This window comes from Ranitomeya imitator, chromosome 4, assembly GCF_032444005.1.
Source record: "Ranitomeya imitator isolate aRanImi1 chromosome 4, aRanImi1.pri, whole genome shotgun sequence".
Taxonomy (NCBI): Eukaryota; Metazoa; Chordata; class Amphibia; order Anura; family Dendrobatidae; genus Ranitomeya; species Ranitomeya imitator.
The window spans coordinates 193007159-193025039 of record NC_091285.1 but is presented as its reverse complement, the minus strand read 5'-3'; the positions used below and the strand labels follow the sequence as shown (position 1 = coordinate 193025039).

Below are 17881 nucleotides of genomic sequence, written 5' to 3'. Positions count from 1 at the left end.
ATGTTATTTATTAACTATTTTGTGTCACATAACTCTCTGGTTTAACAGAATAAAAATTCGCCAAATTTCCTTTTTTATCACAAATAAACGCAGAATTTATTGACCTAAATTTACCACTAACATGAAGCCCAATATGTTACGAAAAAACAGTCTCAGAACCGCTAGGATCCGTTGAAGCGTTCCTGAGTTATTACCTCATAAAGGGACACTGGTCAGAATTGCAAAAAACGGCAAGGTCTTTAAGGTCAAAATAGGCTGGGTCATGAAGGGGTTAAAACATGTTCATATAGGGTGGAGAAGAAAAGCTAAGGAGAGCCAAAAGTAAATGGAAAAAGTATAATCTCTCAGAAACCTAAAGAGGTGAAAGGAAGAGAAATGGGAAGGAAAATAAACAAACTCACTGCAGGAATTCAAATTCTCTCTCGCCTTACCTCGCTGAGAATAAACGTCTCCATCTGAATGGGTACATGTGAAACCTCTTCCTAGACTAAAATTCTCTCTCTCTATGGAGGGGGTTTTTGAAATGCGTTCTCTAGCCTTCTGATCGTGCACTCCGCCTTCTAGCCACAGGTGTTTTAATTACAGCAGGTCCAATACCCCTCCATAGAGAGAGAGAATTTTAGTCTAGGAAGAGGTTTCACATGTACCCATTCAGATGGAGATGTTTATTCTCAGCGAGGTAAGGCAAGCGTAGGACCTGGTATAAGAGAGATGCCGTAAAGTGGCTACCAGGTACACATAAAATTGGCCATTTTTATGCGCTAAAAGCTCTCATTTTTCATATTTCTAGTGCAGTAATGCAGTTCAAACTTCGTATTTCAAGTTTGTATGTTCTAGCGCTGCAGTGTGCTGCCTTATTTATTTAACTATATACGAGTTGGCGACTCTAGGTTCAGCACCTGTTCACACTTAGTCTATGTTTGGATGTGCAGGTCAGGTTTTTGAATTGTACAGACAATAGACATTACAGCATAACAGAAATCACAGTTCAAAATAGATACCAAGAGGAATGAGGGCCCTGCTCGCAAGCTTACGAACTATGAGGAAAAGGGGAGACACGAGAGGTGGATGGTAACAATTGCTTTAGTTATTCGGACCAGCCATAGTGTAAGGCTCAGGTGTTCATGTAAAGCTGCATGAACCTGTTAACTGCCTAAGTATGTAGCAGTATAGACACAGGGGACTATTAACTGCATAAAGTGTATGAGAACATGATGCGAGGAACCCAATTATGTTTTTTTTTTTTTTAATGGGCCACACAGGGATAGTTAGGTTAATGCATTGAGGCGGTAGGCCAATCTGAACAAATGAGTTTTTAGGACACGCTTAAAGCTGTGGGGATTAATTGTATTAACCTAGGTAGTGCATTCCAAAGAATCGGTGCAGCACGTGTAAAGTCTTGGAGATGGGAGTGGGAGGTTCTGATTATTGAGGATGCTAACCTGAGGTCATTAGCAGAGCGGAGGGCACGGGTAGGGTGGTAGACTGAGACCAGAGAGGATATGTAGGGTGGTGCCGAGCCATGGAGTGCTTTGTGGATGAGGGTAGTAGTTTTGTACTGGATTCTTGAGTGGATGGGTAACCAGTGTAATGACTGGCACAAGGTAGAGGCATCGGTGTAACGGTTGGTGAGGAATATGATCCTGGCTGCAGCATTCAGGACAGATTGGAGCATGGAGAGTTTGGTAAGAGGGAGGCCGATTACTAGAGAGTTACAATAGTCCAGACGAGAATGAATAAGTGAAACAGTAAGAGTTTTTGCAGAGTCGAAAGTAAGAAAAGGGCGAATTCTAGAAATGTTTTTGAGATGCAGATAAGAAGAGCGAGCCAGTGATCGGATGTGGGGGGTGAATGAAAGCTCGGAATCAAGTGTGACCCCAAGGCAGCGGGCATGTTGCTTTGGAGTAATGGTGGAACCGCACACGGAGATGGCAATGTCAGGCAAAGGTAGGTTAATAGAGGGAGAAAACACGAGGAGTTCAGTTTTTGACAGGTTCAGTTTCAGATAGAGGGAGGACATGATGTTAGAGACAGCGGTAAGACAATCACTGGTGTTTACTAAAAAGGTCGGCGTGATAACAGGAGAAGAAGTGTATAATTTGGTGTCATCAGCATAGAAATGGTACTGGAACCCAAATCTACTAATTGTTTGTCCAATAGGGGCAGTATACAAAGAGAAGAGGAGGGGGCCTAGGACTGATCCTTGAGGAACCCCAACAGTAAGGGGAACGTGAGAGGAGGAGGAACCAGCAAAAGATACAGTGAAGGAGCGGTCAGAGAGATAGGAGGAGAACCAGGATAGAACGGTGTCCTTGAGGCCGATGGAGCGGAGCATAGTGAGGAGGAGCTGATGATCCACAGTGTCGAATGCTGCGGAGAGATCCAAGAGGATTAGCATGGAGTAGTGACCATTAGATTTAGCTGTTAGTAGGTCATTAGAGACTTTAGTGAGGGCAGTTTCAGTAGAGTGTAAAGAGCGGAAACCAGATTGAAGAGGGTCTAGAAGAGAGTTATCTGAGAGATAGCGGGTAAGACGGGAGTGGACCAGGCGCTCAAGGAGTTTAGAGATGAAGCACGGTGGCTCAGTGGTTAGCACTGCAGTCCTGGGTTCTAATCCCACCTTGGACAACATCTGCAAGGAGTTTGTATGTTCTCCCCGTGTTTGTGTGGGTTTCCTCCGGGTACTCCGGTTTGCTCCCACATTCCAAAGACATACTGGTAGGAAATTTAGATTGTGAGCCCCATCGAGGACAGTGATGATAATGTGTGCAAAACTGTAAAGCGCTGCGGAATATGTTAGCGCTATATAAAAATAAAGATTATTATTATTATTATTATGAAGGGAAGATAAGAGACAGGTCTATAATTAGCGGCACAGTTTTGATCGAGGGAAGGTTTTTTAAGTAATGGATGTATGATGGCATGCTTAAATGAGGATGGAAAAATACCGGAAGTGAGAGAAAGTTTGAATATTTTTGTTAGCTGAGAGGGGAAAGCCGGGGAAAGGGACTGGAGGTGATGTGATGGAATGGGGTCACTGGTGCAAGTGGTTGGGCAAGAAGATGCAACGAGCCTGATTACTTCTTCTTCTGTAACTAGTTCAAAGTCAGAGAGTGAACTAGATGCAGTGGGGGAGGGAGGACAGTGCATGGTATGAAGGGATTGGAAGATGATTTCTCGTCGAATGTGGTCAATTTTTTCTTTGAATTAATTGGCCAGATCGTCAGCGCGGAGATCTGTGGTTGGGGCCTGCACTCTTGGGTTGAGTAGGGACTGGAAAGTGTCAAAGAGACGTTTAGGGTTATTGGACAGCGAGGTGATGAGGGTGTTGAAATAGGTTTGTTTGGAGAGGTGAAGGGCAGAGTTGTATGTTTTTAGCATGAACTTATAATGGATAAAATCTTCGGGTAGATTATATTTTCTCCAGAGACGTCATATACTTCTGTGGAAAAGTGTGCACCATATATATCAGGGGAAGTGCCCATAGTCTGCAAAAGGTGAAACTAGGTGCTGAGTATTATCCGGAAGCTGAAGGAATAGATGTGCCCCATATTGTAGACATGCAGGAGAGGATTCGTGTTGGTGACTTCCAATCGCATTAGTATAAGCGGCTCTAGTGGGGAACAGAACAATATATTTGTACATGGATGCAACCAGCATAAACATGTAAAAAGCATCACATATATAACAAAATGAACAATACAGAAAAAAGCACATGAAATAAATGCTGATATTTTGTATTCCCTGTTGAGGCCCTTTGGATTCATAGTGTCGAGTGTGTGAATCCAGAAGGCCTCGCGTTTTTTCAAGGAAAGAATCCTGTTACCTCCCCTGCGTGGAAATGGTACGTGTTCAATGATTTGATATCTCCACTGGGAGATATTATGTCCCTTGGTAATAAAGTGGTGCGGGATAGTGAGAAGAAGATTCTTACACCTGATGGTACTTTTGTGTTTGGAAATTCTGTCCCTAATAGGTTGGGACGTCTCCCCCACATATAGTAGGCCACATGGGCACTTGATAAGATAGATAATGAAGGACGAGTCGCAAGTGAAAAAACCTTGTACTTTGAATTCTTTGCCCGATTGGGGATGTATAAATTTTTCTCCTTTGAGGACATTATTACACTGTGCGCAGTGGAAACATGGGAAGGTCCCTACTTTGGGTCTGTGTAGAAAAATCTGTTTCTCACGAGGAAGTTTAGGGCCGATGTCAGCCTTCACAAGGTTGTCTTTAATATTGCGTGCTCGCTTGAAACATGGGAGAAAAGGTTGTCTGAACTCCGGGAAAGCAGTGGATAAAAGGGACCAATTTCTATGGATGGCCTTATGGATAATATACGCGAAAGGATGGAATGTATGTACGAATGGTATTCACTTGGAATTATTATGTTGGGTTCTATTAGAGGGGGCCTTAGCTTCATTCAACAGTGTAGAGGGATAGCCCCTTGTAAGAAATTTGTCCGTCATTTCCACGAGGCGTAGGTCTCGGGTGGCAGGATCAGATACAATCTGCTGTACTCGATGAAATTGTGACTTGGGGATAGATGGGTGGGAAATTTTCTGAATATTTTCTCATGCTCGAGTTCATCTGAGTTTATACCAGCAGGGGGCGCAGCACCGCAATTCTAAGTAGCTACTTTCCCCTGCTTTACATTCATTCCCCAGTTTTTACAGGCAGGGGCTGCTGAATTAGCAGGCTCCTGCTTGTAAAATTATTTAACCCCTTCAGATGGATTTACAGTGTGGGGCATGACTGAGCATCGGAGAGGTATGGGATATTGTTGGTTTTTATTTTAACTTTGTTTCCGGTGACAAGGGTCTTCAATTGGATTAAGAGTATAATAAACTATTACAACACCCTGTGTCTTTATTTCAATAAAATACTTTTTTCATAATGTGTGTGTATGTTTTATTAACCATTTACTACTATTGGATTAATGGATAGGTGTCTTATTGACGCCTCTCCATTATTAACCTGGCTTAATGTCACCTTACAATAGCAAGGTGACATTAACCCTTTATTACCCCATATCCCACCCCTACACGGGAGTGGGAAGAGAGTGGCCAAGTGCCAGAATAGGCGCATCTTCCAGATGTGCCTTTTTGGGGGTGGCTGGGGGCAGATGTTTTTAGCCGGGGGGAAGGGGGTCCTAGAACCATGGACCCTCTCCATGCTATTAATATCTGCCCTCAGTCACTGGCTTTGCCACTCTGGCGGAGAAAATTGTGCGGGAGCCCACGCCAATTTTTTCCATGATTTAACCCTTTATTTTAACAGCTAGAACAGCCAAATTTTACACACAGACACTTGTAACATTACTAATGAGGAATATGTAAAAAAATAAGGGATTTTAAATGGTTTACTGTATGTAAACCATGTCTCATATCCTGTTGGCTTTGAGAAGGAGATAGCAAAAGCCGGCAATTGAATTGCCGGCTTTTAAGCTAACTAGCGCTGTATTACATATAAATATATATATATATATATATATATATGTGTCCCACTGACATGTGTGTATATATATATATATATATATATATATATATACTGTATGAGTATATATATGTTTTCATGAATATTTGAGCCCATGGATCCATTGTATGTCCGTTTTGCAAGCCGGCGAGAAAATCTCGCAGTACGGATGTCATACGGATTACATACGGAGGTTTACATACGCAAAATACGCTGCCACACCCTGCCTACGGATGACATACGGATCACTATTTTGGAAACATTTCTGCGTATTACGCATGTAAAATACGGACCGTATTTCCCTACGCTGAGTGTGACCCTGGCCATATGGTAAGTTTTTTGGTCCTTGCAAAATTGCTATAAAATGCAATGAAAGGCGATCAAAACATTGTATCTACTTCAACATGGTATCAATAAAAACATCAGCTCAAAAAATTAGAACATTACAAGCCTCAGAAAATGGCTACAAAAGTAAATAATAAATAAAAAATTGATAAAAAAATAATATCTCCATGTTTGGGATCTGCATACTAGTACTGACCTCAAGAATAATAGTGCCAGGTCAGTTTTACGAGATATTGAACATGGTAAATAAAACAAAGCCAAAAACATTGTGGAACTGCACTTTTTGCTAGTTAGTAAACAACATTTCCCATTCATCTACTTTATACCTGCGCCACGTTTTGAGGCTATGTGCACATGTTGCGGATTTTGCTGCAGATCCGCAGCGGATTGGCAGTTGCGGATTCGCAGCAGTTTTCCCTGAGTTTACAGTACCATGTAAACCTATGGAAAACAAAGTCCACAGTGCACATGCTGCGGAAAATTCAGCGCGGAAACGCAGCGTTGTTTATTCTGCAGCATGTCACTTCTTTGTGCGGATTCCGCAGCGGTTTACACCTGCTCCATAATAGGAATCTGCAGGTGTAAAACCGCAGGTAGAATCCGTACAAAATCCACAAAAAAAATCGCAATGCGTTTTACCTGCGGATTTACCAAAATCAGTCCGGAAAAATCCGCACCACTTTCCGCAAAGTGTGCACGTGGCCTTAATGTCCTTTTATGTTTTATTCTATTGGGATATTAGAAGAGTTAAAACTTAGTTTTTCATTTTTTTCAAAGCAATATACAAATCCTTTTTTTTTCTGGACCTTCACAGTTTTGAAGCGACTTCGAGGGGCCAATATATTGGAAAACCCCCCTGAAGTTCTACAATTTTAAAAACTGCCCCCTCAAAATATTCAAAACTGCTGTCAGGAAATTTGTCAGCCTTTCAGGTACTACACAGGAATTAAGGCAAAGTGTAATGAAAAATTGCATTGTTTACACTAAAATATTAATTTCGCCAGAAATTTGTAATTTTCCTAATGGGTAATAGGAAAAAAAACGGGCATCACAATTTATAATTCAATCTCTCCTGATTGCAGAAGTAACCCATATGTTGTTGGAAACTACTTTGTCCTCTTAGCAGAAAAATGAAGCGCCATTTCATTTTTGGAGCATAGATTAACCAGGAATAATTTTCTTGTGCCATTTGCAGAGCCCCTCAGGTGCCAGAATAGCATAAAACCCCCAAAAGTGACCTCACTTTGGACACTAGACCCCTTGATGAATGAATCCATCTAATTGCATTAGCCCTTTTACATGTTTGTTATGATTCTTCTAGAAGTCGGTTCTATGAATCAAAATACACTAGGAATTTGCTGGTTTTTAAAGGTATTAATTTTTATGTGAAGGACTTAAAGATGGAGGGGCGGACAAATATGTTAACTCCTTCACACCGTGGCCAATTTCCATTTTTTTTAGTTTTAATTTTTTCCTCCCCTTCTTCCATGAACCATACCTTTTTTTATTTTTTCATCCACTTAGCTGTAGGACTTGTTTTATAGAGGGACAAGTTGTATTTTTGAATGACACCATTCATTTCTCATGTGATGCATTGGAAAGCAGGAAAAAAAAATTCCAAATGTGTTGAATTTGCAAAAAAGTGCAATTCCTAAATTATTATTATTATTTTTTTTTAATTTCCAATGTTCTTTAAATGGTGAAACTTACTGGGCCGTATGCAGATACCAAACATGTATAGTATTCTTTTTTTATTTAAGTTGTAAAAAATATGCAAACATTTGAAAGAAAAAATTTGCTTGCATCACCATTTTGCAAGAGCCGTAATATTTTCATTTATCGGGATTTGGAGCTGTGTGGGGTCTTATATTTTGTGCTGTGAGCTGACATTTTTGGTGGTCTGTTTTGGGGTAGATACAATGTTATAATTGCCTTTTATTGCAATGTTGCGGCAGCCCGAAAAAAAAAACGTAATACTGCCGTTACAATTTTTTCTGTTTACCAATTGGATTAATTTGTTTTATAAATTGATAGATCAGACTTTTACGAACACAGCAATACCAAATATGCTAATGTTTTTTATTTCTTAATTTTTAATGGGGGAAAAGGGGGCAGGATTTGGACTTTAATGTTTTTATATTTTTCATATTTAGATTTTTCCCCACTTTTTACTGTATTTAATTGTCCTCTTCGGTGATTTAAAGCTACGATCATCCAATCACTTCTACTATTGGATGATCGCAGTATAGCCAGCTAGGTGCTGGTTTTCACAGGAGAATAGTCATGACAAGCATGGCAGCCTTCAGCAGATCCCCAGCTGTCAAAACAACCTATTAGCGATCACATCATGGGCGCACTGATGGACGAGTTGGCGCATGCTAAATTCCACTGTCAGAGTGTAACAGCAGCATTTAACATATTTTACAGCCATGTGTAGAACTCAGCTCCACTTGCGGCTGTTAGAGGCAGATGATAGCTGAATAACTCAGCCACCATTTGCCAGGAAAGATACGGGTTTGAAATACAAGCCTGCATCAAAGTCTGTACGTCATATGTCGGGAAGGGGTTAAATGGAACTTGTCACCAGGTTTAGCCTAAATAAATTATAATCACCACCTAACCCAAGAAAATATCTTGTATCTTTCTCTCGCACCGTAAGCTAATCAACATCAGTGTCTCCTCTGACCCTACAATTGTCATCCTCCTGCCTTTATTGATGTGGCTAAAGTAGAAAGTATATCGTGTTCCCAAACCAATAGAGTAGCTAATAAAATTTGGCACTCAACTCATGTAAGTCTGATGCAAAATAATTTTATTGCAGTCCAATAAACGTTTCGGTCATCATTAGACCTTCATCAGCATAATTCGTTACATAAAGTTCAGGAAAAAAAAGAAAACATAACAATCAAAAATAAGAAACAAGAAAACAAGAAACGACAAGAAAAGAAACCATATATGATACAATATATCTCATGAATAGTTGAGTGCACTGTGATGAAAGGGAGGGTAGGTAAATAAGGAGAGGAAGAGGACAAAACCTACCCGACTGCTCTTGTAATATCTGTATCAATAACCAATGCCTGAGGTAATGAGAGTAATAGTATGGGGCACTAACATAGTAGAATACCAATATAGTAATATCTGAATATCACGATATTCTACTGTTCCAGAGATGTGAGCCTTTTTTAGTGAACACTTCCCTATGGGTAAGTCTTTAGGCTGCTCTGTATTATCACACTGCGAGAACCACCCCCTTGTAAAGTCCATGAAAAATAATTCTGAAGAAAAAAAGGCCCATATGTCTGAAACTGTATGATGGTTTAAAAAAATAAATCAAACCAAAAGAAGGAGTATTTAAAGGAGCAGCAGGAATAAAATCTGGCCATATTTAACCTGGCGACAGGTCCTATTTAAGTATTCATGCAAGTAACATATCATCGCAAATATGCAAGGAATATGCATTCTAGCTAACCGCTTCTGTCTCCAGCTAACGGCATCTTTATATCCATGTAGGCCTTGTACAGAAAGTGCTAAAACAATCCATAGTTCAGCAAGATTATATGAAATATACTGCAGGAAGACAAATCTACTCGTTTGAGCATTATCAAAGTTATTTTGTAATAATTTTTCATTATTAGTAATAAGCGATGAGCTGTTCCTGAGCATGCTCGGGTGGTCTCCGAGTATTTGTAAGTGCTCGAAGATTTAGTTTTCCTGGCCCCAGCTGAATGATTTACAGCTACTAGACAGCTTGAATACATGTGGGGGTTCCCTAGCAACCAGGCAACACCCAAATGTACCCAGGCTGGCTAGCAGTCGTAAATCATGCAGCTGAGGCAAGGAAAACTAAATCTCCGAACACTAACAAATACTCAGAGACCACCCGAGCGTGCTCAGGAAAACCCGAGCAACAAGTATACTCGCTCATCACTATTCATTATCAACAGAGCTTGCAAACAAACAATCAAACAAACGTGAAATGCATCTTTGTTGGAGACTCTGACCATTATTGTTTCCTTAGTGTATGGTTACTTGGCATGAGCAATCAGGATATATTCCTGAAGTCTTGTATAAAATGTTCATTCCCCTTCATCCCCAGGTTATACAAAGCAAAAACACTGGAAAAACTGCATGGGGTGCACTCCATGGTGTACCGTAATTAATGTCTGCTTTTCTTTTTCTTTAGAGTCGGGAACAACTTAGCGTCATCCAAACAGTAACTGATGGATCAGAACAGGTAAGTATTCACTGCATAGCAATTACATATTCCCCAATATAAAAGGCGCTAAATCAATAAGATTAGTTATTAGTGATAAGCGAACGTGCTTGGATAATGTGTTATCCGAACATGCTCGGGTGTTATATTAGTATCTTGGGCATGCTCGAATAATATGTTCGAGTTCCCGCGGCTGCATGTTTTGCAGCAGTAGACAGTCGAAACAATTGCAGGGATTTCCTGTTTGTTAAGCAATCCCTGCATGTGTTGCAGCCGTCTACCGCCACCAAACATGCTGCTGCAGGGACTCGAACATATTATTCAAGCACGCCCAAGATACTCATATAACACCCGAGCATGTTCGGATAACACATTATCCAAGCACGTTCACTTATCACTATTAATTATCTTTTCTATTCTGATTAATTTACATTGTCTTAGTTGTTGAATGCACACCCTCTGAGAAGTTTTTGAAAGATTTATGGGGGCGTGTAGAGGACTTGGGAGGTTCAGTGGAAGTAATAGTATTTTTGACATATCTGTTGCAGATTTCAGCCGAGTCTTAGTCACTCAGACATTGTAGGTGAACTGTAAGGGCTCATTCACATGAACGTATTTTCAGTCTGAGTGCTGTCCATGCAAAGAACGGGTAGCACTTGAACCAATCTTATTCAATAGGGTAGTAAAGATGAGCGATTTTTTTTCACTGATTAAATCTACGTGTGGAAAACAAAAATCGCAACATGCACTAGTTTCTTCTGTAAAATGGATGAAACTCCCACAAGTCTATGGGTGCTCAAAAATAATTGGAAGCAACAGTGTAGCATCCGTTTTTTAGAGATAATTGCAATTCTATAACATAGGAAACAGTAAATGGTCCTGTAAATGATTAATAGCTGCTGCTGCAATAAAAGTTTTGTGCATGGACTGCACACTGGAGACAAAGAAAATTGTCCCACTTTTCTGGATGAAACTTTGAACGATTCTTTATACGCTCATGTGAACCTACCCCTTAGATTATTTCATCAGAGAGAATCAAATTCTGATCAGAGTGTGAGTATCACAGCGCCGCTCAGCGCCGTCGCTCCTGCTGCCCTGCCTGCTGCTCCGCCTCCCGCTCGCCGACATACTTACCCTCTTCGGCGCGCTCCTCCTGCAGGCGCGCATTCTTCCTTCTTCTCCTCCTGATTCACCGCAGCTTCCTGGTGTCCGTCGGGTGCGCGTGCGCACCTTGCACTCCATTTCCCTCTGCGCATGCGCATTTCCTCTTTGATGTACTGGCGCACTGCTTCTCCTCTCTGTGGCCTGGAGGACCCTGACCCGGAAGTCCATCTGCAAACCATGTATTTAAGGTACATCCTTCCTCTGCTCCTTGCCTGATTGTCATTTGTGCTTCCTATGACCCAGGTCCTCTCTTGTGTCTACTCGGTCTGTCCCGTGTCCTTGCTCAGTGCAGCCTGTCAAGTTTCTTCGCCGTATTTAGTCTTCCCTGTCACATTGTCCAGTCCAGCCTGCCCTGTGTCCACCTCCGTATCTGTTCCACCACCTATGTGCCTCCATCATTCCCAGCTTTTCCTTGTGTCTCACCTGTGTCCAGTCCGTACCTGTCCGTTCTGCGTCTTCTCCCGTTCAGTCTAGTCCTACACTCTCCCACTCTCTTTTGAATCTCCTATTCACTGTCCCCAGGTGCCAGCTTCTGCGGCAATAGTCTCCCTCGGGCCTGCCCCTAACGCTCCCTGTATAGGGGGTGGTCTATCTGGCTAGCTCACCCTTGGGAGGTTCGTTGTCGTGGATCTGCGGGTTCACTCTAGGAGTTCCAAAAAACCTCACAATGAGCATAGTGGAATCCGATTCTCTCAGAAAAGAATATGGAGAAAATAATGTCTCCATGTAATCCGATGTTTTGACGCTCACACTAACTCACACAGGAACTGAGAGATCACACAGTACAGTCTATAGGACGTACTACATACCATACATCAACAAAATGTTTTCGTTAACACAGCGCCATCTACAGTTGGCTCAGGCTAGCCCTTTACTATAAACCAGCAGCTGTTGCTTACTCCAACAATGAAAGCACAATTTTGGCTGGATGTTGCATAAAGATACGATGCTTTAACAGACTGCTGATTAAGTAGATGCAAATCACCTACTAATCGTTGCTTTCAATCCTGAAATTACTTCCTTCTTGAGGGAGAAGACATGGAGCTGCTCCAGTCAGAGTTTGGGCACAGACCTGATTGTTTGGCTGTTTATTTGTAATTTTCCCCATATTAATGGTATAACAACCTTCATCAATGTCTAAAATTGCTAGTGCGTGACCTGCTTAACAGAGGGTTTCTATAATAACAAAATATTGGCTAAAGTGAGTGGCATAAAATAACAAAACAACTGTTACTTACTTGATGGCTTGCCTGTCACCCCCTGTGGTCTCTATAGAAGTTCCCTGCAGCAATTACATGCTCTCTACTTTCATGACCACTGCAGCCAATCATTGGTCTCAGCAAGAGATCGTGGCGGTTGCTGATTGGTTGCCATGTTCTTGTGTCTCCTACCCTTGTACAGTAAGCAGATGGTAGCACCAGTGTGGCTGTGCTGGAGTAACGGGACTGATTTGATAAGGGTTGTTTTGTTATTTTATAACCTTTTAAGTTGTGATATAGTGATGATTAGCAATGTCCTTGTAGAATTAGGATTCTGACTATTTGGACTATAAAATCTCATTCAATGAATTTGGTCACTATCCTTTGGATTGTATCATAGCCTATTTCTTATTTTTTTTTCTTTAAGGTTGCCAAACCATTATCCATTCAAATTAAAGACTGCAATGATAACTCACCTGTATTTTATGGCCTGCCTTATACAATAGAGGTCGACGAGGTAAGAAAATAATAGTATTTTCTTTTTGACAAGCAGTGAATTGTTTGTGTTAACTGGTCATCTCAAAATATTAAAATGGTTTTAAGGGGTTGTGTAGCTTAGACAACTCATTTTCATATTCCCCATGAGAGCACTATGAGTTAATGGAGAGGAATCTGGGATTCAGAACCTTCATCAATTGACTGAAACATGGAGAGTTAACACAGGGGTAATGTAATGGCACTGTAGGAAGATTGAACACTTGCAATCTTTTTTCTACAACAGATTCCAGCTGATCTCTTGGGATGTCAGCAGTGGCACAACCTATGTTGAGGTTATTTTTGTGAGATCTTTTTAACAACAAGTCTTTGTAAAAGCCAGTAATCCATTAAAGCTTGCATTTTGAACAAATCTTTGATAGGCAATTTCAGTCTAATTTTATAGCACATGGTCTACATCTTCACCTCTCAGAAGCACCTCCTCCCCTCTGAGGGATCGTGGTTCAAGCAAAAGTGCACAATCTCCCAATAAGGGATCGGGTAAACTGTATGGATGCAGTTATAACAGCAGAGAACTTATCCCTCACCATAGCTGGCAATACAGATAAATTATATTACACAAGCAGCCATTTTGTGGCGCTGCAGGCTAGGTTGCCACAGTTTCACTCCTGGTTTTGGCTTACAAATACTGAGGTGAAAAAAACTTACCAAATAGTGAATGTGTGAAGATGACATTATTCTCCCTATTCCTGATGCTTTTGTTTCATTGCTTCATTGGTCCACTGTCATTCTGCATACACCCAACCTCCACTGATGATATTTTTTTTATTGACCGCTGCACCCTATAATTTACTGCAGGGGTCACGATTAAACACCTCACATCTTCAGGCAGGAAGAAAATTGACAGAGAAATGCTAGGGGAGGCTAATGGCCAATATCTTAATGAAGTGCTCGCTGAAGTACGAAGTTCTGAATTCATTAACAGGTCCATGCTTCTTAGGGTGCATGTCCATTGCCCGGATTGTCAGAGCTTTGGACGGAGCAGAAAACCCGCTCCGCCCGAAGTGCCACCCCCTTCTGTAGATGCGGTGATTCTGGATGTGTTCAGTGAACACATCCGGAATCTCCGCACCCTATACATAGGACTGTGTTATGTACAGTGCCTTGCGAAAGTATTCAGCTCCCTGGAACTTTTCAACCTTGTCCCACATATCATGCTTCAAACAGAAAGATACCAAATGTAAATTTTTGGTGAAGAATCAACAAGAAGTGGAACACAATTGTGAAGTTCAACGAAAAACTAAAAAGTGGGGCGTGCAATATTATTCGGCCCCTTTAACTTAATATTTTGTTGCGCCACTTCTTGCTGCAATCACAGCTACAAGTCACTTGGGGTATGTCTCTATCAGTTTTGTACATCGAGAGCCTGAAATTCTTGCCCATTCTTCCTTAGCAAACAGCTCGAGCTCAGTGAGGTTTGATGGAGATTGTTTGTGAACAGCAGTTTTTAGCTCTTTCCACAGATTCTCGATTGGATTGAGGTCTGGACTTTGACTTGGCCATTCTAACACTTGGATACATTTATTTATGAAGCATTCCATTGTAGATTTTGCTTTATGTTTGGGATCATTGTCTTGTTGGAAGACAAATCTCCGTCCCAGTCTCAGGTCTTTTGCAGACTCGAACAGGTTTTCTTCAAGAATGGTCCTGTATTTGTCTCCATCCATCTTCCCATCGATTTTAACCATCTTCCCTGTCCCTGCTGAAGAAAAGCAGGCCCAAACCATGATGCTGCCACCACCATGTTTGACAGTAGGGATGGTGTGTTCAGGGTGATGAGCTGTGTTGCATTTACACCAAACATGTCTATGTGACTGCAGACTTGTAAACCCTCACATCTCATGTAGTGCATGCTGTGAGGATTTTCCAGTGCCACCATAGAGTCTGAACGGTCATGTATCCATAAAACATGCAATATGCAGACTCCAGGCCACATTCTAACTAGATATGCGTGGACTCACCCAATACAGTCAGAGTATTGCCAGGAGTATGCTGTGATGTAGAGATCACTGAATGGGTTGGGGTATACTCGCTTGGCAGCGATATTTGAACACACAGGAGCAGATTCTCATTTAAACAAGTCCAAAACTCGGGCTTATTATAATCTCATAAACCACTCTATAAGCCCTGGTAGGCATGTGAACAATACAGATTCCACAGATAGTCTATTCCAGTCCGGTTCCGTTCACACAGTCCCAATGCCTGACGTCCGTCAGAACACCATGCCCCAGGCTCTTGGCTACCTGGCTAACAGCACCTCAGGTTTTCCCAGCCTGGCTTCCTCTGGGTTCTGTCCGTAGTCCACACCCTTGGTGTCTCCTGGACCTTCAGGAGCTCCGGCCAGTTCCAGTCTCACACATGGACATCCTCCATGTGCTGCATACAGTAACCAAATATGACTTTCCTGTCTGTACAGGAGCACACGCCTTGGGAGGTGTGTGGTTAACCAGTCCCACCCATAGCTTCTGGTTAACCCTAAATCCAGCACTTAGTAAAATACAGGCTTGTGGGACTACAATACCCAGCCACCTGTCCTGGATTCAGATTGCAGCAAACTTCTGTCTGTGTGATACACACCTATTCCTCAGTACACCACTAGTTGGTACATCACATACCCTCCCCCTCTGTTCAAACCAATGGGGATGAACACATGACCACAGTGTCGAGCCCCGAGAAAAGTTGTCTCTGTCGCATCTAGCTACCAGTCGAGGGGACCCTCTCCATGTACTATAAGCATTATACCCTGGAACCTGATCTCTCAACATCACCTGGGCCTTACAAGAGTTACCAACCATCCCTGTCAACCATCCCTGTCAGCAACTTCCTTTTTGTGGTACCAAATTTTATCATTGCCCAATCTCGAGTTCTGGCTTTGTTAGTGCTTCCACAAGCCCAGTGGTAACTACCACCGTGTGAGTCACCTCCCTCAATATCGACAGTCAGGACCGACTCGTTATCGTCACATAGCCTCTTAGGACTCTTGTCTAAGACCCTCAACCTAGAATGCCCTCTATTTTCAGGACGCCTCCGGACAGATCTCCGATGGCTATTTCTTCCATCGCCTAGAGACCTGCTGCACCACTTGTCTCTAGGTTCAGCGGAGGCCCATTTATTACAAGGAGAGCCTCCACTTAGTTGGGTACCATGCTTAACAGAGCGCTTCCAACTTTGAAAGCACCGGTATCTGTCGATCCTCGCTCTTTCCAGCCTTAACTGTTGTAGTTCTTTCAGAAGAGCCAGCCTATATGCGAGGAGAACCAGCATTTCCAAGACTCTCCCCTGTCCCCACCATGAGGAATGGAACCATACCCACTTCCCTGGGTACGTTGGCTTTATCTTTATTGGGAATTTTCATTGTCGTCCCCACCTGATTTATTGACCATTTCCTGCATGAGTCGCCCATTTGACCCAACGACTTCTCCCACCGGAGCACTTGGCACCTGGACGACATCCTCCAATAAATTTTGAGCTTTCCTCATAAATTCTAACCGTCTAGTGGCTTCTTCATTCTCCCACTGGTTCAACCACTTCATGCGAAGGCACCTCAAGTGAATTTCCCTCAGGATAGCCACCCCATCCCCCTTGACTTTGGAAGTGGAGAGAATCACCAGTTGTTTAGCTCCTAGGGACCAGTACACCTTACAAGCTTCTACAGCCTTCTTAAAGTTGTTATGTACTGACTTTCTGGCACATTCTTCTCTCAGGTCTTCCAGGACATCTACAAGACACTTAAGCAAGGTAACGTCTTTGAGTCAGCTGGCCAGACCAGACACCTGCTGTTCCACCTTCTTCAAGGCTGCCATAGTCACCGACTGGCTTTCTGCCAGATGACCTCTCAGCTCTGTCAGCTCTTTCCAACACATCTGCTCTGCACTTAGCAGCCTGTCTCCGAAGCTTCTCCTGCTTTAAATGAGCCTAGCCTGTATTGATTCTTTAAGTTCCTTAGCTCACTTCTTTCTCCCTCTGGGCTGATTGAGCATTCTTTACTTACAGGGGTAGCCGCTTCAGGCCTCACTTCATGGGTGGCTTCCTCCATTTTTGCACCCTGAGCTTTCACCTTCATCTCAGCAGAGTCACTTTCACAGGTTTCCACTAACTCAAGCTTTTCTCCCTTGGGGTTTTTTGAGTCTCCAACCCTCTCCACTTCTTCACCCAGGGCACTGTTTTGGTCTCCAGCCTCCCTATAGGAGGATCCACCCTTGGTCTGCTCCTCCAGACTCCTGTTCCATCAGCACTTCCCAGGATGTCTTCTCCCATAGTGCTATCATCTGACTGCCCATCATCAGCAAGCGTCACTTGGAGCACTTCTGGGTGGCCCTGGCTCCTTCGGTGATGGGAGGATGTGCCATTCTTGTTGAACCCTCCTTTACCGGACTCCCTTTGGTTCATAGAGTCAGTCAGCCCCGGAGTCTGTGTCAAACCCCACAGTAAGGTGACCCCACAACATGATTTTTAAATTGGTGTCAACTTCCGCATCACTCCCAGTCATACTGTGGGTTACTTCGGGTGATGTCAGGTCAGTACCTTGGGCAGTCGCATACCTTCCACCGGTCACCCCTACATCTGTACCATCAGATTTTGGAGGTGTTACTGTCGTAAGGTACCCACCCCTTCAACATAGGGCTCTTTCTCCTCCGGTTGAAAAGGAGCTCCCTTCTCCCATAAGTCTGAGAACAGCCCAGAGTCCCGACCTACTATCACTGGATAGGCTAAGTTAGGGACCACAGTGACACCATGACTTGAGATGTCACTGGCCTTCTCGAGGATCACTCTGGACATCAGGTAGTCTTTAGGGGCCTTGTGTATGCAGGTGACCCTGATCCTCCTTTTTAATATCTCAAAGACCTCGGGCGCAGCCTTCACTAGGGTCACCGAGTTCCCAGGGTCAACGCCCTCTGCGTTCATTTGCATTGCACACTTATGTAGC

At 42.7% G+C, this 17881-nt stretch overlaps 1 protein-coding gene across 1 annotated transcript in view; it reads left to right on the top strand.

The window, feature by feature from the left end:
* Positions 1 to 17881, top strand: part of CDHR2 (cadherin related family member 2) — a 220419-nt gene that overhangs the window by 44294 nt on the left and 158244 nt on the right. The window contains exons 5-6 of the mRNA XM_069764192.1: positions 10007 to 10057; positions 12827 to 12916. Coding sequence (XP_069620293.1) covers positions 10007 to 10057; positions 12827 to 12916 — 141 coding nt within the window. The remainder of the gene's footprint in view (positions 1 to 10006; positions 10058 to 12826; positions 12917 to 17881) is intronic.